This window comes from Oenanthe melanoleuca, chromosome 14, assembly GCF_029582105.1.
Source record: "Oenanthe melanoleuca isolate GR-GAL-2019-014 chromosome 14, OMel1.0, whole genome shotgun sequence".
Taxonomy (NCBI): domain Eukaryota; kingdom Metazoa; phylum Chordata; class Aves; order Passeriformes; family Muscicapidae; genus Oenanthe; species Oenanthe melanoleuca.
The window spans coordinates 14,166,625-14,188,998 of NC_079348.1; the positions used below are offsets into that span (position 1 = coordinate 14,166,625).

At 45.8% G+C, this 22,374-nt stretch overlaps 1 protein-coding gene across 1 annotated transcript in view; it reads left to right on the plus strand.

Moving 5' to 3' along the window:
- The window catches only part of DNAAF8 (dynein axonemal assembly factor 8), an 87,971-nt gene that overhangs the window by 22,048 nt on the left and 43,549 nt on the right, over positions 1–22,374 (plus strand). Inside the window, 4 exon segments of the mRNA XM_056503683.1 lie at positions 5,229–5,420; positions 7,774–7,929; positions 12,119–12,313; positions 20,496–20,612. Coding sequence (XP_056359658.1) covers positions 5,229–5,420; positions 7,774–7,929; positions 12,119–12,313; positions 20,496–20,612 — 660 coding nt within the window.

Consider the following 22,374-nt stretch of genomic DNA (forward strand, 5'->3'; position numbering starts at 1 on the left):
GCCTAGATTTCAGATGGCTGAGGACCAACTCCATGCTCTGCCCCAACATTTCCAAGTGCCCACGTGCAATTCCCTTCCCTTCAGAGACCCTTCAGAGGGTCTGGGAGTTCTGACACGTTTCATGGACCAGGCTGGACCTCACATTTCATGTGAGGTTGGAATCCTTTGCAGAACGAGCTGGGGAAGATGCAGATAAGATCTCAGAGGGGGCTGAGAGGCCACAACACTTTCAGGAACAGGAAAGGGAACACAGGTTAATATTGAAAGTTTGTTCATCATCTTACACTCTTCCTCTCCAGAGTACTTTACAGAGTTTTGATAATTAATCCAGGTAGTCAGGGACCAGGATCAGGAAATATTATCCTGACATTACAGTTCCACAGAGAAATCCTTCATTCCAGAGCCAGGACTGAGGCACAAGTTCCCCAGTCCCAGTCTTGTGCTCACATGAAATGTGTAAGTAATTAAACTTCCTTTACTCATTTCAGCTGCTTCTCATTAACCAGGAGTATAAACTCATTAGAGGAGGAACTTTTTGTTACATGTGCTCAGAACACCAGCACAATGAGGCTGGGAATCCTTCTGAGCCTCTCCAAGTGTTACTGGAGTGTAAACACCAATCATGGAAAAGGCACTTCTCATTTTTAATGATTGTGGCTCAGAAAGCAAACAAACTCCAATAAGACTCAGTGTTACTTTGGTTTAAATTTTAAGGCATTTCTCAGGTCAGTGTTTACCTGAGCTGAGCCTTTGTCAGAAAATTCTCCCACCTCTAAAAAAATAAAGAAATTATATGTGAAAAAAAAGCCATTTTCAGTTATTTGAATGTTTTTTTTTAACTTGTAGAATTTGGACCAAAAATATTTTGATCCTGTGTGATCCACAGCATCTCTCTGCTAACAAATCCTATGGACCAGATCCTTGCCTCCTTTGGAAGAGGGTTTATCCACATATTTTGATAGATGAGCCATTAACTCCAATGAAGCAGCTGAGAATTCCCTTAGTGCAGTTAAGAGGTTTTATTGCTCATACCCAAGGCTAAGAATAATTGTCCAGAGCAAGAAAACTTTCAGCAAAGACATTTTCTTTATTACTATATTTTTAACTTAAACTCTCATGATCTGGAGTGTCCTAAGTGAATTGAAAACTGTGGAGATCAGAGCAAATAATGTCCCATTATGCAACTCCCTGGATCCCTGCAACCTCCCTTGGCAGAGTTATCTGCTTTGGAGCATCATAACTCCCCTGTTTGAGCAATCTGAGGCTCATCCACATCAGAAATTTCAATACCATCTTGCCCCCATCATGTTTTTCAGATCCATAACCTCAGCATGATGCTCAGAAAGGCACTGGTGCCACAAAGTGACTCTGGTACAGAAATGCATTTTCAGAAAGACCATTCAGGCCATTAAACATCAATTGTACTTTTTGTCAGGGAAAGTCAACTTCCTAATTCCAGAGTGTTCTGCCAGTTGCATGCAGGAGCTGCAGATCCTCTCCTCATTCTCACCCATTGCTCCCACTTTGCAGTGATAAAGCAGTTTTTTTGAATGGTTTCAGGGTTTATTCCACACTTTAATGTGGAATTTCAAATCATCTAGCAGATGGCATTGCCATCATTTTTCCTTCCCCACAGAATGAAAATGAACAAACACTTGACATTTCCAATATGTCTTCATCTAATGCAAGAATTTTTAGAAGCCATGGAATAGTGATAATCTGCTTTGCCTTAGATGGCCAGAATTGTTCAGTTTGTCCTAAAAATCCTACATTTCCCACATGACTGTAGAAAATAGAGATATAGCCACAGAATCATCATGGTTATGGCTTTACCAGGAGCTGTGTCCAGGGCAGAGCAGGAACATGGAACAGCAGAGCAGCTGTGCAATGAGAGGGGAAGGTTCATTAGAGAAATTAGCTTGAGCTGCTCCAGCACTTAGAAATCAGCTCACATTTACAAACCCACAGCAGATGCATGGTTTGGCAGAAGAGCTCTGCAGTCAGTAATTTGCCATTCATCAGGGATTGCCTCTTAAATCTGGGATCCAAGCTAGGGTGCAGATGACATAGGAGGATAAATTTAGACAGGGCTGAAAACAATTATTTTGATTAAACTTCCAGCCAATGAGAGTGGCAGTCTTCCTATTCCTCCCCTTCCCCTCGCTCACCCCTCTGTGCTGAAGGAGGAGGCTCTGGGAGTTTTGCCTCTCTGCCTTTCCCATGCAGGGGGTGTTTGGATGGAGCTCTTGCTGCTGCAGAGTGCAGTAGGGAGGGAATTTTGTGGTGAATCATGCTGCCTTCCTCCCATGTTAGTGTTGGAAAAGGTGCTGGGAGGGAAATAATGGAGTTTTATTTACCTGAAAAGGAGAGACTGTATCTGTCAAAATAAAAAATTGGTTTATCAGTGGTCTATCCTGCCACTGGGGAAACTCTTCAGACTTCTCCTTGGTTATTCCAGCCTCTCTTGACATTTTTGTTTCCCAGTCTTTGAAACTCTTTGTCCAATCTAACATGGGTGTGTAGGAAGAGTAATGCTAACTACTCTTTTAAAAAATATCAACAAAAGCATCATTTAACCACTCTGAGCTATTTTATTAAAAATAAAATGATGTTAATCTTGGCTGGCAATCTTGTGCCCACCAGGCCTTGGCTTGCTGTCATCATAAACAGCTCTGGTTTAAAATAATAATAATATGGAGGTAAATTGTCATTTTTAAAAAAGAGTTTTTAATGAATAGTAGTTTCATTTGGGATTATCATGGAATCACAGAATGGTTTGGGTTTGAAGAGACCTTAAAGCTCATCCTGCCATGGCAGGGACACCTCCCATATCCCAGGCTGCTCCAGCCCCATCCAGCCTGGCCTTGGGCACTGCCAGGGATCCAGGGGCAGCCACAGCTGCTCTGGGCACCCTGTGCCAGGGCCTGCCCACCCTCCCAGGGAACAATTCCTTCCCAATATCCCATCCTGCCCTGCCCTCCCTCAGCCTAAGTGCCTCTGTTGAAGTCCAGCACCACTGTCACTGCAGGCTGGATTGTGTGGCTGTCCTGAATTTATCTTGCAATTCCTTTTTGTTCACTTCCCTGTGGTGTGGATTTGGGCAGAGGTCACTCCTTGGCTGCTCACTGTGGCTGCTGCTCCTCCTTGCACTGTTGTTATGTGAGAGTGGAGGAAAAAAAAGCCAGAGCTGAGGATGGAGGGTGGTTGGGAAACTGAGCTGCAATGACATAAATTCTCATTGCAAAATAAAATAGCAAGAAATTTGGGAAGAGGAAATTTTGTCTTATTTACTCTTTGGTAATTGTTGGCACTTGACTGCAATCAGCTGCAAGCCTATCTCTGAGTGACAGCACAATTCCAGCCAGAGCCACCAAAAATAGCTCAGCATTTGAGTAATTTTAGGCTTTTTATAACCTAATACTGTCACAAATAAAAGCCAGTGTAACGTGGGCAAATTGAACTCTGCTCTGCAGACTGGGGTAAACTGGGCAGGGCTGTGCTGAAAGCAGCAGTTGTGTCTTTCTTCAGCTATTCTTGCCCAGAATTAAACTGGATTAGCTCATTTTTTGTTCATTAGTCTTAATGTTTCAGAAGTTATTATTAGATTCTTGTTGGGGTGAGGAGGCTGGCAGAGGGAGGAGAGGGAAGGTCCAACCTTCACCAAAACTTCAGTCAGAAAGAACCTTAATAAATAAACTAATTTGATTTTGGTCAGAAAGCCCACAGAGCCTTCCCCTGCTGCTGGCCTGAGGAAGTTTGGAATAGTTGGAGATTTCTTGCTGAAACATTAATTATAGATACTGTTTGTGCCATTAACTCTTAAATCACCTCCTCTGATTGATCCCCACACCCTTGCTGAGGGAGGAAGGAAGAATCCTGTCTCCAGCACAGGCTGTAGGAGAAGGTCACTGCTCCCTCATGGTCCCAGAGTTTCTCCCAAGGCTTCTTCCTCAGGGGATTTCAGTGGATGGTGTCAAAGCCCTGAGGAATTCTGTTGGCACCCAAGTATTAATTTGTATTAATTAATACAAATCTGCAACATCACACAGGTTTGCATGGCTGTTTTGCCTTTATTACTAATTACAGTTTTATATAGTACCAAAGCACTGAGTGACACAGTAGAGCTACTTTAGTTTTATTCCTGATTAAACCACTTTAAGAAGTTGTCTGTTTTGAGGAGCAGCACAAAAGTCAAGCTACATTAACTTGTCAAGTGGATTAGTCATGAAACACCTTTTTGGACATTTTAATTCAGAATTAAAGTGGCTGTAATTGGATTTAGCTTACTTTGCTTTCAGAGTAAATTCAGGTAAATCAAATTAAGGTTTCATTCAGTGTAGAGGTGTGGGCAGAAATCTTCATTCTGGGCTACATGGAGCAACTGAAAACATGAGGCCAGGTTAGATGGGGCTTGCAGCAGCCTGGTCCAGTGGAAGTTGTCCCTGCCTGTGGGAGGGGGTGGAAGAAAATGAGTTTTAAGGTTCCCTTCCAAGCCAATCCCTTCCATGATTCTGTGATTGTAACTGCTGAGGAGCAGTACTGGAGAATCTTTGGGATTTTAGGGACTTGCTGGCTAATTTACCAAAGAAATGTCAGGGGCAGCAAGTTGAATATAGATAGGAAGAACAAGGCAGAGTAATTACAGCTGCAGCTGCTGCATCTGGGGAGGGACAAAAAGCTGTAAGTCCACAGTTCAAACTTGAAGTTGTGTCTTGAACAGTTCTCTTAAAGGAGAGGGAATTTGCATCCTAAATAACCAGCTATCAATGCTGAAGTAAAGAAAGGAGGTGAGTTCCCTTAACTGTGACCTCATCTCTGAAATGATGAGGGATATTAGGTGAAGCAAAAAATAATGAGTTTTCACACTATCAGGCTTGTTTGAGGGCTTTTCAGTGATTAAAAAAAAACCCCAAACACTGAGTCTTGAATACAGAATAAATTCAATCACACTTTTCCAGCTGTGACTGTGTAACCTTCCATTCACCAGGCAGTGTGTGACTAAATGAGGAGCCAGGTGACAGCTGTCCAAGAAAACCTGCAGTGCTCAGGCAGGTGTCACTGATGGAACAACCTGGTTTTTATGGCTCATTCTCCCTCTTTGATAAATGCTCTCTGGGTGTTAAATGCCCCTCCTGTGATGGCAATGAATGTAATTAATTCCTGATGAGGAATACATTTCCAGTAATCCCAGTGACTTTCATTTTCATACTATTTATTTTTTTTAACAGGAAGCCTCTTTTTTGCCAGCTATTGACACGTTGCCTGGATCCCACAGTGGGAAAAAGGAGGTGCTGCTGATGACCATTTGGCTGGCAAGCTGTGGCAGAGTGGCCACAGATCAGTGTGAAGGACAGGTGCCTGACAAGGTGCTGGGAGCAGCCAACATCTACCAGGCACTCGTGGCATGGCTGCTGTCCCTGGTGAGTGCAGTGAGCTGGCACTAAAGGCTCTGGGTGATGGGGGCTGTACTTGGACCTCCAGTGAATGCACAATCACTCTTCAAATCTCCTTTCTGCCCCCCAACAGCTACAAAGCAGTGGCTGAACAAATGGAAATTATGTTCTAATTCACCTCAGAGTCAGCAAATTAAAGTCTCACCGGTCAGTGGAGCTGGGTTGTGTCTGGAGTTTATGAAAAAGTGAAAAACTGTTGAGGCAGGTTTGCAGTTGTTGAAGGTGACTGCTGGGTGTTAGGCTTTGTCCTTGGCAATGGACACAGGTTCCTGGTTTTCACCACTTGTTCTAGATGAGAACAGAGCCTTCCTGTAATCAAGAGTGCTGAGAACAAGTGAGGGGCTGCATTAATTGTCCTTTGGTTCACATATTTTTCTCCTCTAAAGAAACCACCCCATCCTTTCTCCTTCCCATACATATTACCCTTTATTCTCTAGGGAAAACAGTGTCTTTTTCCTCCCTAATGTAGATTTTTCCTTCCTGCTCAGTAGCCTTGTTCTTTCTGGGAAAGACTCTGAGATACCAATACTGATCCATGCAGTCAAGGTAGATTTCACCCTGTGCAGCCAGGCTTTTAAATCACTTAAACTCCACTTAAACACAATTAATTGTTAATGATATTCGTGCTTGCATTAAAACATTGCTAATATTCTTTAGTGTTAGTTCAGTGCTAATGAAAATTGCCACTGGAACAGCCCTGGATCCTGAATTTTCCATTCAGACTCGTTAGCTTGTGACCAGCTGCAGTGTGAACTCTTTCTCTTGTGTTATTCCCATTAAAAAAAAAACCAAACCTGAGCTCTCAGCTTCCAGGGCTGTGTCACTCTGCTGGCTGTAGGGTCACATGTTCAGATGGACTTTGTGCCCCAGAAAAACTGGGGCAAAATCCACCAATTTATTCTACACAGGCTCTGAAATGGCTGTTGGATAGCAATGAAGAATTTTGATTTCTTTACTGAAAGAATTGGAAATGTTGAGGCATTTTTAGACCAAATTCTCAGCTGGTTATCCATGCAATTCCATTGTCTGGCTTGTGTAAATCAGCATATCCTTATGGTCCCATTGGAGATGTGCTGGAATCCAGTGTTCAAAGCAGTGCAGGACTTGGTGCTGGTGTTTTGAGTGATCCAGCTAGGCTGTGCAGCAGTTTCAAAATCCAGCCTGGCCCTGTGTTAAAAACATGTTTTTAAAGGCCTTTATCTCCCTGTAAATGGTTTGGGGCTGTATATGCAGTAACTAGAGCTGATGATGCACCTAGAGACTAGTGATGGTATAAAGCAGGAGAACAAGACTTGGAGTTTCTGTGTCCACCAGAGCCCTGGGAGAGAATTACAGTCTGTAGCTCAGAGTTGCCTTTCTCTCCATCCAGAGCATGTTCTGGATCAGGTAGCTCTGCTTTTCCTTTCTCCTGGCTTTGCTGATTCCCTATGTATGGCTTTCCCAGAGTTTTCTGCCCCTTTTCGCCAGCTGCCCTGGACATTTTGGAGCATCCCAGTGCCTTCCCAGGCTGTTTCAAGTGTCTCTTCTCTCTCTTTTTGAACTTATAATCAAGATTTTTTTGTGTATTCTGCATGTTCAAGTGGGTTATGTTTCATCTGACTTTGAGCAACCTAAAGAGCCAAGGCACAGTCTGTCCTACTGGAACCTTCTCCTTGGATCTAAACTGATATTCACAATAATAATTTATGTATTGGGGTTGCAGAAATCACTTTTTACCCTTTTTGCTTTAAATCAGTTCTATAAACTGGAAAATAGAATGTTTGCTTGCCACACACACATGGACAAAAAAAAATCCATATAAAAGAAATCACCTGAGCCCAACTAAAAGGGGATTCACAGGATGGGGATTGCTGGGGTTTGGGTTGTTAGGGAAGGGCTTCTTAGGGAAGGCTGCAGCAGCCCTTGCATTGATTTGTGAGCTGAGATTGGATTGATCTCTCTGTCACTGATGAAGGCACACACAGTGCTGCTGTCACAGGAACATTCTGGGCAGCCTTGGCAGGGGCTCTGTGCTCACCCCTTGCTGGACCAGGGAAATAATGTGAATTCCTGCTTCCACACAGTGAAACTGGTGGAGAGTCAGAGCTTGCAAGTTCTCATTGAGAAAATAAATCCTATGGCTTATCAAAAGCAATGTGTTATTCCTATTTAATTTGGTCTTTATTGATTTTTCTACTGGCTAAACCACAGCTAATCTACTAATCAAAGCAGAGTGCTCCCTGGGTTGTTGTGGGGATCTACTCAAAAGCAACACAGCAAGATAAAAAAGGGTTTTTTTCAGTCCATCTAAAAACGGAATTGTGTTCCAATGGATTTCCAGGTGCCTCCTGTGAAGAGGAAGGATGGTCCCAAAGCTCCATTTGAGGTGTTGGGGCTGCAGCAAGCCTGGAGAGAGGAAGGCTTGGCCTTCTATGCCTGCCTGGGGGCACCAGAGGAACCTTCAGCCCAGAGCTGCCCTGACACCCACGAGCCAGGAGTGAGTAGCAGCATTTACACCTGGTAGTTGTGCAAACAGAGCAGGCACCACTGCTCTCTACTGAGCAGCAGGCCTGCATGTGCCAATTCAAGCTCAAATTCCAGACAGAGCTGCCTAGATTGGGATGGGGAACAGCCCAGTACTGTGGGACTGAAGGATTGCTCTCAGCTAATTGCCAACCCAAGCTGCCCTCAGTTATGCTGCATTTGGATTATGTGCAGACCAGAAACCAGCTCTCTGTGGCATCATTTTTTGTCAATTGCTCATTAGTGTAACCTCACACTGCAAAAAATTAGCTGGGTTTGGAGGAGACACATCTTTTGGTACCTATTGTGGTTTTTCCTCCTTTATTTTAACCATGTGAAGAGTGTGGCACAGGAGGAGAAGTTATTTTTATTTGAGTGCCAGGAGCTGAGCCTGTCCCCTCAATTTTGGTGGCCCCCAGAACCTGAGCTGTGCAGTAAAACTGGAAGGAAATTTAGCACATGTGATGTAAGATATGATGAACTCCTGTCCTGACCACAGCAAAGCTGTGAAATTGCAGCTCTGGGCTCTGCTCTGTTGGTTCTGTCTTTCACAGAGCTGATTTGGTACAGGGTGGAGCATCTTGTACCTGTTTCTTTTTGGAGACAGCTTTTCAGGTGGTATTGCTTAAGTACCAATTTTACCTGAGCAGTCTAGGTGACTCTTGCTGGGAACTGTGGCCAGGTGGGTGTGGGAAGCAGCAAGTCCTGTGTCCCCCAGATCTTCTGAGAGCCACTTGCTTGAATAACTCAGTCCTTTGAATTTCTGCCCTGTGCTTGCTGAGTTCCTCTCAGATGGTTCAAAGCAACTTCAGTGGCTTCAGTGAGCTGGGAGTGGATTTTCTATTCTGTTTTTGCCTGTTTCATCCCCAGGTGTCTGTATTCTACCTGCTGGCCACACCATGGGGAGCCTAAATGGAGCAGGATATGTGAACATGTTTTTAAAACACACTTCAGCATCCCCTCCTCATCTGCAGCAAGTGTTCTTCACTTGCAGCTGCTGCCTGGGAGCAGCAAAATTTGATTTCCCCATGTTGTATCACAAAACCTAGAGTTTGACAGCCGTGGCTCCAGTACTCCTGAAAATAAATGATGGATGCTGGCACCAAATGTCATGATGAAAACACTGCCAAAAAAACCCAGCCCAAAACAATGATCAGCTTTTCCATTAGTCACTGAGCAGCCCTGGGCAGAGGCTGATGAGACCAGGCTCTGCTGGACTGGACAAGGATTTGGTGTTGGTTCCTGCCCAAGGTAACTGAATTCAAGGTGTTTCCTCAGTGGAGGAAGGCAAATGGAGGGACAGAGCCTGACCTGCTCTCTGCTGATTCCAGCTGAGGGCTTGGCCAAAGCACCAAAATTACTGAGCACTGATTATGCCCAAAAGATGTCCCCAGGGCTCCAGAACTGAATGAACTTTGGAGCTGTGGGCTCAGGCTGCCCTGAGTGTTTGGTTGGAGCTGGGAAGGGTTAACTCACAGCACTGTGCAGTTTTTGCAGTCCTTGTCACAATCACAGAGTGGTTTGGATTTGAAGGGGCCATTCAAAGCCATCAAGCCCAAATCCCTGCAAGAAACCAGGACACCTTCCACCAAGGTTCCTCCAAGCCCCATCCAGCCTGGCCTTGGGCACTGCCAGGGATCCAGGGGCAGCCACAGCTGCTCTGGGCACCCTGTGCCAGGGCCTCAGCACCTTCCTCATGAAAAACTTCTGAGCTCAGCTCTGTTGCACTGCAGTGACATTTCAGGTGTTGGGGCAGTTCTTCCAAGCAGAACTTGGCTTTCCTGTCCCTCATTAGAGGCTCTGCCTCTGTGGTAGCACTGACTTGTGTCAGTCTTTCTTTCCTGAGGCATTTGTAGAGCTGCTGCTTTCCCCAGCAGAGATCAGAGCTGGGAGGAACAACACGAGTTGGGATGTCAGCCCCAGCAGAGACAAGGAAAATGACAGCAAGTCTCTCCCTGTTCCTGCCCTTGGGCAGCTTCAGCTACTGTGAAGAGAAATGGGGACTTTATTCTTCACACTGCAGCCCTCAGTCTCTCACTGTCCTGTCAATGTGCAAGTTTTCAATGGCTGAATTGAAAAACAAAATCCTGTTGGGGCACTTACTCATTCTGGTTCCAGTTGCCTCCTGTGGGCACAGCCAGACACTTTTCAAGGCTTACCTTTAAAATAGATTTGGGTTTCCAGGTGCTTTTGTTTGCTATAAGAATTTAGGGAGACCTTAAGTTACTTTTTTCAGATTATGCAAAAAAGACCAAGTATGTGTAAATGTTATCCATGATGACAAATGATATTTTAATATTAATGTGTAGAGCCCAGAGTCCATTTTCAGCCCCAAAATGGGGCTCTGAGCCATTTCTTATTTACTGGCCACTTCACTGCTATCTGTGTATCTTTTGTTATTTATCACATTGCAGTTCTCTTTCCCAAGGTGTAATAGTTATAATTAGAATTATAATAGAGGCTTCTCCAGACAAAAGCTCCTGTCCTTAGCACATCAAGTCTTTTGGCTTATTCAACTGGGATGCATCTATTCCTATTCCACTATCCTATCAAAATCACTGTTCCAGTGGTTCTGCTGTTTCCTCTCATTTTTATCAGGTTTTTTTTTTTTGGAGGTAATTATTTCTGCCCTTCTCCAAACAACTGCTAGAAGTGAGGCAGATTTCAACATCCCTGCCTGGTTTTGGTTTCTTGTTGTCAGAAGAAATGCCAGAGCACCTCCTGTAATCCTTGTATGCTGATAGACAGGCTGCAGTTCCAGGCATGTCTGATGGGAATGAGATTTGTACAACCTCTGTTCTCTAAGAATCTCCCAGGCATTGCCAGTTATTATTATATAGTTGTTGTTATTATTATTATATAGTTGTTATTATTATTATATAGTTGTTATTATTATCCCACTGGCCCTGTGTGGAGCTCTGGGGCTCCTCCATCACTTCATTCCCTGGTGGCAAAGAGGAGCTCCCAGTCTCTGTCCTTTGATTGGAGTTTTCCTTCTTGAGCTTCACTTTTTAGATGGAAAAATCACAGAATGGTGGAATGTCCTGAGTGGGAAGGGACCCACAGGGATCATGCAGACCAACCTCTGGCCTTGCACAGCCACCCCAACAATCCCACCCTGTGATCCCTGGTGCCCAAACACTCCTGGAGCTCTGGCAGCCTCAGGGCTGTGCCCATTCCCTGGGCAGCCTGGGCAGTGCCAGCACCCTCTGGGGAAGAACCTTTCCTGATCTCCAGCCCTTCCCTGGTCCTGTCCCTGCCCCAGGGAGCAGAGGTTGGAGCTGCAGCCCCTGCTGAGCTCTGCCCTCAGTCTCCTTCTCCAGCTGAACAATCCAAGTGCCCTCAGCTGCTCCTCAGACCCTTCCCCATGGCCATGTCCCTCCTTTGGACACTCTCCAGCAGCTTTAGATCCTGATATGGTGGCACCCACAACTGCCCCAGACCCGAGGTGAGATCACACCAGGGCAGAGCAGGATCTTCACTTCCCTCAAGTAACTGGTGGAGAGAAGATGTTCTGCACAATTGTTGAGTCTATTAATTTATAATTAGGTCTCCTTGAGGTCACTGGTTTTGTTCTCTGAAAATCCTGTTAATTAAGAATCAACCTGAAGAATAATGAAGCTTAGAGGAGAGGTTAAATGATGGAAAACAGTAGTTTAGCAGTGCAGTATTCAATATTAAAGTATCAGTATTAATATTAGCCTTAGTCTTGAAAAAATCACAGAATGGTTTGGGTTGGAAGGGACCTTAAAGGGACCATCTAATTTCCCTGCCATGGGCAGGGACAGCTTCCACTAGGACCAGATTGCTCACTGCACCCTGGCATTGAACACTTGCAGGATGGGGCACTAACAGTGCTTTCATTTATAGCCCTAGGAAAGCCTTTGGAAGTCAATGTTGATGGGCTTTTCTTCCCCTCTGAGTGTGGTGGGATCTGCTTTGGAGCAGGGTTTGTGAGCTGATGGATGGCATGAGCATGGGATGAAGGCTGTGGGGGTTTGGGAGGTGCAGGGTGTCCCACCAGGGTTGGTGTGGAGAATCTGAGAGCAGCTGTGTGGAGCTGGAGTCTGGCATGGCCCTGGACAGAGGAGGAGCTGCTGCAGGTGCAAGGTACAGACAGAATTCTGAAACCATCACCAAAGCTTTTTAACCACTCTTTGCAGACTGCAGAACATCTCCAGGGAGCATCCAGGTTTTACCAGAAGATTTCTGCATTTCTGACCTCCACATGGCTTCCAGATCTTATTTGGTGGAGAGATGAACTGGCCAGTCACTTCCAAAACCAGCTGTGCCCACTTCTTCCTGACATTCCCTCTGTCCTGCTCAGTGACATCGCTGCTGTTAATCCTGACCCTCAGGTACTGTACAGAAATGCTTGGACTCGTGGTAATTTTTTGATCAGCTCCAGTAAAAGTTGGTTTTCCAGTGTTAACAGATATTCTCATTTGCTTTAGCAAAAGATTGAAACAGAGTTTGAAAACAAATGCTTCTAATATTAGAATATTCTGTGATTTTAATATGTGTGGATTTCCAGGGAAGTGTGTGAGCTACAAGGACACAGCACCTCTCCAAATCAAGTGCTTCCAATCTCTTGCCTGCCTGGAAATGTCTGCAGGAGCACTCACTGCTGTCTATAAGCAGAATAATAATTAACCTTTCACTTCTGTCAGATTAGCAAGTGCTCCATAACAAATATTCCACTGAATGAAATGTTACAAGATTTCCTTATACTAATTGAGGGAATTTATTCCTTGAGGTCATTCAGTGCTGCTTTTAGACCTTTACCAGCCTTTCCTTGGTGTAAATATTTAGAGTGGGTTTTCAAAGCAGCACTTAATATGACCTGATTTCTATACCTTGGAAGGGAATGTTTTGTTTATTTGTTTCCCACAACAGCACCAGCCTTTGGACAAGTGTGGTCTTTTCCAAATATTTTTAGATGAACAAAACCCTTGAGACACAATTCCAGGGAATGGCAAAGCCTGCAATTCTTATTCCCAATGAAGTTTTAATTTTGAAAATGATGTAGCATGAGAACTTTTCTGCCATTTCAACCAGATTTGGGGATTACTATGACTCTGTAAGAATCAATGCCATGAAAGCTTAGGGGTTTAGCAGTGCACTTAGCAATTTGCCTAAAGGTTTATCCCACTTGTGTGCAGGAAAAGGAGGCTTAGTGTTGTTGATTTGCAGTCACTGTGGCTTTCAAGCAGAAGCAAGAGCCATAAAGAGTCTGACGTACTCCTAAAAGATAAATCTGCTCCATGCTTTCAAGGCATAAAATAAGGCATCATTTAAAACAGCCAGGGCTTTTATGCAAATCCCTTATTAGGGGAATTATAAATCATTAGGAATTGAACAGCGAGATAGCAGGCACTTTCTGGGGGTGGATCTTTGCCTTGATGCCATGGAAAACATGATGTCAATTTAAAAACCACATTCTCTTCCCAAGTTCATGAGCTCTGTGCCCCCCCAGGCCTGAGTGAGGCTGACACCACTGGGTGTTGTGGCTTTTTCACAGAGTTATGGAATCACAGCGTGGTTGGGGTTGGAAGGGACCTTAAAGCCCATCCCATCCCACCCCCTGCCATGGGCAGGGACACCTCCCACTGTCCCAGGCTGATTTCCAAAGCAGGGCTCAATGAGCCAGGCTCTCAGCAGGCAGCAGCTCACCCTGATGTCTGCCCTGGAGCTTTGCAAAGTGCTACCAACTGAGAATGTTCCCAAGTGTCATTAAAAGCCAACCAAAAAGTGCTGCATAGAAAACTCAGTATCACATTCTTTTAACTTCTTTGGTCTGAAGGTTTGGTACAAGGCCAGTGATCCATGCTTTGCTTTTTGTACATTTATACATTTGTTTTGAGGCAGTGTGTACAGAACTAAGCAGCCCAAAGAGCCTGCACCCACATGTTGGAGGAGCATGCAGTGAATCCCTGCTTTTGCTCCAGGTAGATCAGAGTCTGAGAGAGAAATCTTGGCAGGATGGTGGGAAAAATGGGTAGAAATGGAGGGAGAGGGAAGCTGTTGTGTACTGAGCAGCTCTGTGTGTGATCTGGGGAGCAATTGCCAGCAGTAATTGTAATAACCTTTATGCTTTTTGTTTCTTAGTGCATGAGCCAATGTCTTGTTTTCAGTCAATTTGTCTGCTGGATTTTCTGCCTCTTCTGGACCCCAAACAGATTGCTTTGCCTGAGCTGGTTTTTGGAGGCATTTTTATGAGTGCTGTGCAAGGAGCCTATTAACCTGCAGCAATTCACTCCTGATAGGAGCAGCAGCTCACAATGCAGTCATTAAAGCCCAGCTTGGGTTGGGAGTGACAACATCCCTGTGGAAGCTCTTAGCTGCAAGGTCCCTGTCAGCAGAAAGAGGATTTCTTCATTTTAGTATAAAATAAAAGTACTTTCTGCTGCTAAGCCTCGGGATGCAAACATTCACCTTTGGGCTACAGGCAACACACAGGGCAGTGTTGATGCTGCTTTTCCTCCTCCTCTTTGGTCCATGCTGGAGTTCTTTTCCTCTCCCTCAGTTTTTCTGGACATTGGGACATCAGCCCTTGATGTTCATCTTGCATGTCCTTGAGCTCCAACCTGTGCAGGTGCCTGCCAGGACAGAGGAGTCAGAGCACAGCAGCATTTTCAGGGAGGTTTGGAGGAAGAAGGGGAACCTCCATCCCTCCTTCTCTGTCCACAGTCATCCCTAAATCAAGGTGAAGAAGATTTTTTACTTTAAGTTCCAGAGAATTGATTTTGTTGCACCTCCTGGTGATCAGTTCCCCTCTTGCTGCTCCTTTAGCAGCTTCCCTGCTCTGACACAAAGTTTGTGTGGGCTTTTTAAATAGTAATGATTTGGGGCAGGTCTGCACAAAGTTCCCTCTTTACTTTTTGCTTAAGCAAAGCTCTGGTTTTGTCTTTTTTTTTTTTTTTTTTTTTTTTTTTTTTTTTTTTGTTTTTGTTTTTGTTTTTGTTTTGTGTTTTTTTTTTTTTTTTTGTTTTTGTTTTTGTTTTTGTTTTTGTTTTTCCCTGGCTAATTGTAGATAAGAATCCCCAGAAATGGGTCCAGAGGGCTGATATTGTAGCCCAGGCCTGCTGAAAATGCCCAGCAGCACAGACTGACCTAACAGCAAGGCTGATGTGTGGCAGGGGACTGGCAGAAAGTAGAGCAGTTCTTTCATGTGAAATTTCAGATTTTTGGGCTTTCCCTGCTGGAGATGATGTTAACTGTGTTGCCATAGGAGCTTTCACACACACAAGCCTTGAAAGTTGCACACATTATTTCAAATTCTGAAATAACCATGTTGGATACATGAAGAGCTGGCCATTGCTGCTGAAATTTGGAATCCCTCTGGAAAAGCAGCCCTGGATGCAGCACTTGTTGCTCTGTGCACTTGAGGCACAGATTTGGAGCTGACATTCCCAAGCTCTGTGTGAAGAGGGAGTGGGAGGCACTTCCAGAGGGTCTTTCAGGTGTGTGAGTGTTTCAGCATGAGCTCATGAGAATGCTCTGAGCTTTAGACTCAGGGCTGTGACATTATTTCATTGACAAGCACCGTGGCCTTGGCCCTGCTGAGTTGCCTTCAGCATCTTCCACTGTCTTTTGCTGTAACTTCTTTTAATTTCAGTGCTGAGGGAGGCATGCTCAGGGAATGCTACACATTACCACATCAGCCTTTCACCCAACTCTCCAGGCCCTGGCTGTGTGGGCATTGCCTCTCACACATCCCAAAACTGCAGGAGCTGGGGGTTGCTGTGCTCCAGTGCCTGTGCTGGTGGCAGCTGTGGTTTGATTTGGGGTTATTGCCCCATGTGTTCTGTCTCATTTCATGCTGTGTGAGCAGCACCCAAGCTGGGGCATGTTTTGGGATGGAGATGCTGCCAGAGCTCCCTGGAGAGCAGCACAACTTGCTCAGCTCCCGGACCTGATCCCCACCTTGCTGGGAGCTCCCAGATTTAGTTCACGGCCCAGCACTGTGCTTTCCTCTTCCAAAGCCTGAAAGATCTGATTGTTGTGCAGCTGACCTGGGCATTAGGGAGGGATAAAGCACCCAGGAGAGCTCCCCCACATGGGCTCAGACCTGGCAGGATGGGTCCTGCAGCATTGGCAGTGGCAGCCATGGAGCCCAGCACTCGGCTCTGGGACATCCAGGCTGAAGCTCTAAAGCAGGAGGTTCAAAAGAACAGGTTCATCCTGCCCTTGGATTTCAGATCTTGCCTGTGGTTTGTCTTTATCTGAGTTGGTGTAAAGGGTCAGCTCTTGCCTGGCTGGCACCCTGAGTCTGCAGTGCAGCCTGCTCAAGTTGTACCAGCAGCTTGGTGAGAGCACGTCTGGCTGGTGATTCCACACGGATAAGGCTTGTCTGGGACTTCCCAGGACTGTTTGTCCTGGACTTCATCAGTTTACATTTATAGAAAAGAATCCATAGCTGAAGCCCAGAATAGCTGTATCTTCAGGAGGCAGAAGGTGACATCCTGGCCCTGGCTGAATCCTGCTGGAGTCTGGCATTTATTTTCATGGAGCCAGGAGTTCAGGCAGCCACTGGCATTTGTAAATAAAAAAACCTCAAACCTTTAGAAGGAGGGAGGACTACATTGATGTCTACCAGAGCTGGAACAAAGATGAAGGCACAGCTTGGAGAGGAATAAAACATTAGAGGTTTTCAGTCTTCCTCACATTTAGATTGTGTCCATCACTCACTATTCCTGAAAAGAGCAGCTTTAAAGAACTCTCAAGCTTCTGTGCTTTGCCCTTAGTGCTGGTGGGCACAAAGGCTGGGAGCTCCTATCTCATTCTGTCTTTGGGGTTTAAGATATCCCTTTCCCAATCCAGAAGGGGAACAAGGGGAAGTGAGATCCGTTCCAAGCTGCCTGAAATCAGTCACCAGAACTGCATGTCTTCCTTGATGAGCCCTCTCTATCCCAGACTTTCTGCTGCCCGTGGTGCCTCCACTTTCCTGTACTGAATTCTGTAGCCATGTGAAGTGAACATGCACAGTGAGGAGGGAAGATGTGCAGGGAACACACTCAGCATTGTGTTAATCTGAATTCTACCAGGAAAACTGTGCTCCTGCACATGGCAGCAGGGAGAGGAGAGAGTTTGAGAGTGATCTGCCTGATTCAGGGGCAGGATTTGGTGGATCACATCAGACATAAGCCTTGCTGAGTGAGAGAGAGAAGTGCTTTCTCTGCTGTGCTCAGCAGGGCTGGCAGGGAGAGGTTACCTGAGCCCAGAACTCCCACCTGGCTCTGCAGGTACTGCCAACACAGCATCCTTCTCCAGAGGGTTTGGTGCTGTCTCACAGAGATAATGGCTGAGCAGATCTTTGCCTTGTGTGTGAGGAGATGAGATTGTGGAGTAATGGGGATTCTTCCTGAAGTTTCTGTTTTCCTGCTGGGGCTGGGAACAGACTGGAAGATTTCTTGCAACTTAAAAGACTCTCTCAGATCACTTGACAGCAAAAGCTCTTCCTTTGTTGTCAGAGATAGGAACAGAAAACACTGTAAGCACCAAGAGGGGATCACAGGCTTGGTCATATTTCTGTGTGCCAGTTAAAATTCATGACTTTGCTGCAGCTCCAGTCTCCTCTGAAATGTGCTTATTCTTCTTTCTGCTGAGGATTTTACAGCAGGATTTTGTTCTCCTGTGAGTTTCCTTCCCAGAACTGTCTGCCTTCATCTGGGTAATATTATCTGAAACAAAGCAGGAGCTTGGGGTGCCTTTTAAATGCTTTTGGAAGAACTGGTATGTGTTCAATCCTAGCTGTGGCACAGAGTGGTCTTTTCAGTGTCTTAAGGTGGCAGAAGCTGGAATTTGTCACCCAAACTAAATAAGGATAAACTGGCAAAAAGGAAAAACTGAAGCCAGGAGTTTATGGATGTGCCCTCCCTCCCTGCTTCCTCCTGGTTGTGGCAGTGTGGATGGAGAGGATGTCAGAGCTGTGAGAAGCCCTGCAGACACACATGGCTATGGTTCCATGAGTCTGGGGTTTGAAACCTGTCACAGCAGAAGTCAGAGTGTCCCTGGGGCTGTGCAGCTGCTGTTGCTGAGTGCAGGGAGCCTTCCTCCCTGGGATAAAGGAGATGGGGGGTTGGGACAGGGCTCAGGGCCTCACTGAGAGGTGTTTTCAGGTAGGGATCAATGGCTGGGCTGCCTCTTTACCACTCTGCAGGGTTTGGGGACAGGTCAGCACTCAGAGCTGATGCTTCCACAGGCTTGGGAAAGGATTTACAGCTGCTGTGATGTTGGAGGAGTGAGAGGAACCAGCCCTGAGGTGAAACCAATACAATTCTCATACCTACCCTATTGTAGAACATTAAAAGTATCACTGAAGTATCATAACCAGAAATAGTACCAAGTTATTTCAGTAGGAGAAGGCTCCTGCAGCTGCCTGCAGAGGGTCCCTCTCTCTTTTTGTGTCCAAAAGGGCTCAGCTCAGTATTAGAACTGAGCTCCATGCAATTCTCTCCTACATCACAGGGAAAAAGTGACTTTCTCCCTGTTTTTTCCTGTTGATGGCATAGGAGGGCTGTGTGAGGAACTCTCCACTGGCACATTTCAGCCAGGCTGGCCAAAGCAGGGTGCTCATCCTGCACCCATCTGTCCATTTTCTAATTCATGAGGAGAAGGATTTTCTGGGAAAAATAAGACTTTTCAAGTTCCTGCTGGTTTGTGAACTCCCGTTCAGGTTGGCTGTTGGAAAATAGATGTGACAGATGAGAGGAACAATTCCCACAGGCCTTTCTTCCCAGCTGTGGCCACAGCCACATCCAGCAGCATCACCATGGATCCACAGCTTACCCCAGGGTGCTCCCCTTGGATTTCCCACCCCATGTCCTGGAGCTGGATGATTATCCTGAAGGTTTCTATGGAAATGGAGGCTGGTGTTGGTTTGATCACGTTTGTCCCTTCTTTTCCTTCTGGAACATTCACAGACACGAGGTTTGTTCAAGGAACAGCTGGAAGAAATAAGAAACTGGGATTTTGTTGCATTCCCACTTTGTAGGGCTTGTCTGGGCTCATTGCTCTGTGTCCCTGTTGCAGGTAGGAGCTGGCATCATGCACTGGAAATGGGGAAGATCCCTTTATCCCTTTCCTTAAATCTCCTTTTTCTCTGATGGTATTTTCCACAGCAACCAAGTGTAATGTAATATCAGCAGTGGAGGCTGGGGAATGATGGATTGCTGGACAGAATGGACAGATTCACGGAGAGATGCCAAAGCCCTTGGTTTGGTGCAGTTGATTTGGCTGGAACAGGGTGAAAAGTGAAATCCCCAGTTCTGCTTTCAGGCAAATATCTCATGAAACACAGGAAACAGAGGAAGGAGGCAACACAAAAGGTTACTTGAAGTGGAAAGGCAGTTGTCAGAGGGGTTTTAACATTCAAATGAATTTAATTTTCTGGTTGTTACTTTGAAGCATTTGTGGAATGCTCTGAAGTGCCGATCATTTGCAAAGCAGCACACCCGAAATCTCTCAGGTGATCACACAATTAAACTTCATTATATGGAGCTCATAATGCAGAGTGGATGCTTCTCCATGCAGGGTTAGCCCCTTTTCTGTCCACCATAAAAGTCCTGATGAGACCATGTTGAAAATTAATTTCTTTTTCTGTTTTTGAAAAGGTCAGTCCACATGAGCTGAGGACAAATTAACACCTACTGTAAATCAGAGTAGATCCTTTAAAATAGTGAAGCCTCTTTGAGCTACACCTGAACCTGTGTTTTAAAAGTGACTCCCTTTTTTTCTTCATCCCTGGAATGATTCCTACCCACTGTGAACTACCTGTATTTCTGGAATGTTCAAACCAGAAGCTGACAAATGTGACTTTCAAGAGTTGCCTTTGTCCCTGGACTGTGGCCTTGCTCACAGAGCATGCAGTCACAGCACATTCTCCTGAGTGACACATCCTTGCACTTGCACTTGTACAAGTTGCTTGCTTGGCTGCCCAGAAAATGGATGAGAAACAAAATAAGGTGCTGAGCCTGGGGAAATGCTGTGCTTGTGTTGAGCTGTGACCTAAATGCCATTTTTTTGCCTATCCATGAGGATGTGGCAGGATGAGACTAACAGATATGTGTCACTTGTGGTGACATGGGCACAGGAGAAACGTGCTGTTTTGGCTACAGGCATGTGGAAGTTCATGCATCCCTTCCCTAGCCTTCCATTTGATTGGTTAATTAGAGCATTGCTTCCACAAAGCTCTTTTCTGCTGATGCTCAGTCCTGGAGAATTGAGGTCTCAGCTGATGGATGCAGCTCCTGGTGATGTCTGTGGGTGCTCTGAGTGTTGGGGAGTCACTGGCTTGGCCCCTGGGAATGCTCAGGCTCTTGGGAAGCAGTTGCAGATTCATATTCTTGGGATATCACTTAAATGGAGCTGCTGGAATTGTTGCAAGAAAGCAAATTATATGAATTAACAACACTGGGCTGAGTTTAATCCACCAGCTGCATCCTCGTGTGCTCTGTGGCCATAAGATCCTGGTTTTCCTGATTTATTTTAAGGGACCAAGATAACATGGAAATGAGAGATTTTTTTTGTGCATTTCAGGCAGTGGAGAAGGTGTTTGCAGTGCCAGAGGGATTTTACTGGCAGACAGTTGAGAGTGATGACAAACACTTCCCTGACAGCAGTGCCATGGAGGCTTGCAGAGACACAGACACCGAGGTAAAGAACAACAAACAACCCCCTCCTTCCTCATCTGGGGGCTGAGAGGGGACACTGAGAGACAATTAAGTGCCCTGGAATATTTCAATCTAGAGCTTTGATACAAATCCTGATCTTGAAGTATTTTTCTCTCAGACCTAAATATATCAGCTGAGTATTTTATGTCATCAGTATTGATGTGCTGATTGCTTTGAGCCACAGAAGATTAAACTTTGAAACGTGTGGGTTGGAGAAATTGCTGCCAACCAGGTGCAAATCTGTTAGAGTAGACAAAATTTTGATAACCTGAAACCACTTGACTGTAAGTCAGTAAACAGCACAACTTTGATTAAACTTGAGCTCAGAAACATTCTAAGAAATTTCTGAAGGTTCTGGTACTGCCTGACCCTCAGGAACTGTGTGTGTTGTACAAACAAGCAGGGAGTAATTGTACTGATTCTACCCCAGGAGAAGAGAAGGTTAAAGTGATTTCAGTTAGCTCTTGGTTAGGAGTGCAGCACAAAATGTTCAGGACTCACCCATGTGAAATGAGAAGAGCAGGGCAGGGCCAGCAGCAGTAATGGGGATCAGCCCAGGGTCACAAAGCCACAGACTGCTTTGGGTGGGGAGGGAGCTGAAAGCCCATCCAGTGCCACCCCTGCCATGGCAGGGACACCTCCCACTGTCCCAGGCTGCTCCCAGCCCCATCCAGCCTGGCCTTGGGCACTGCCAGGGATCCAGGGGCAGCCACAGCTGCTCTGGGCACCCTGTGCCAGGGCCTGCCCACCCTCCCAGGGAACAATTCCTTCCCAATATCGCATCCAGCCCTGCCCTCTGGCAGTGGGAGCCATTCCCTGTGTTCTGTCCTTCCATCCCTTGTCCCCAGTCCCTCTGCAGCTCTCCTGGAGCCCCTTTAGGCCCTGGAAGGGGCTCTGAGGTGTCCCTGGAGCCTTCTCTTCTCCAGGTGAGCACCCCCAGCTCTCCCAGCCTGGCTCCAGCCCTTGGAGCATCTCCCTGGCTCCTCTGGACAGGCCAACATCTCTCTTGTGCTGGTGGCCCCAGAACTGGGCACAGCCCTGCAGGTGGAGTCCCCAGTGACAAGGCCAGGGTGGAAAGTCCAGGATTCAGCCAGTGGCCACAATTGGTGATGTCTGAGACCAGGCCAGGCACAACTCAAGCAAGCTGCAATGGGGAGCAAGGCCAAGTGCCAGGCTCCTGAGGAAAGGACAGACTGGCACTTCCTGAGGCTTCCCAGTGCTGGATGGCTCCGTTATCCCAGCTGGCCCCAAGCCCAGGCAGCCCCAGGGACTCAGAGCAGCTACAGGAAAATCCTTCCTTACTGGCTGCTGTGAGCACTGGGTTAAAAGCAGGAGAGCTTGAGCTAGACACATATAAAGAAATGAAGCTTTTATTCCTAATTAGACCACTTTTATATGATTTGAGTAAATTTCTATCTTCATTTATCACGATGGTAAAGCCTCATAATGTCTTTATGGGGCAGTAGCATTTCATTTCTGTGTCCAGTAGTGATGGATTCATTTGGCATTTGCTGCAGCCATAAACCTTGAGCTGGGGAAATCCTTGAGCTGCTCAGCATCCAGGAGAACCATGCCCAAATTTAGGGCCAGAAAATCAGCTTGTCTGATCTCCAGCTAGACAATTTGTTATCCACAAAACCACACAACTCCCTGTCATAAAGGTTGCTTTTTAAAACAATTTGTTTCTCTGATGGGGAAAATAATAATAATTTGCTTCCCTTTTGGGTATAAACATTCAGAATGTG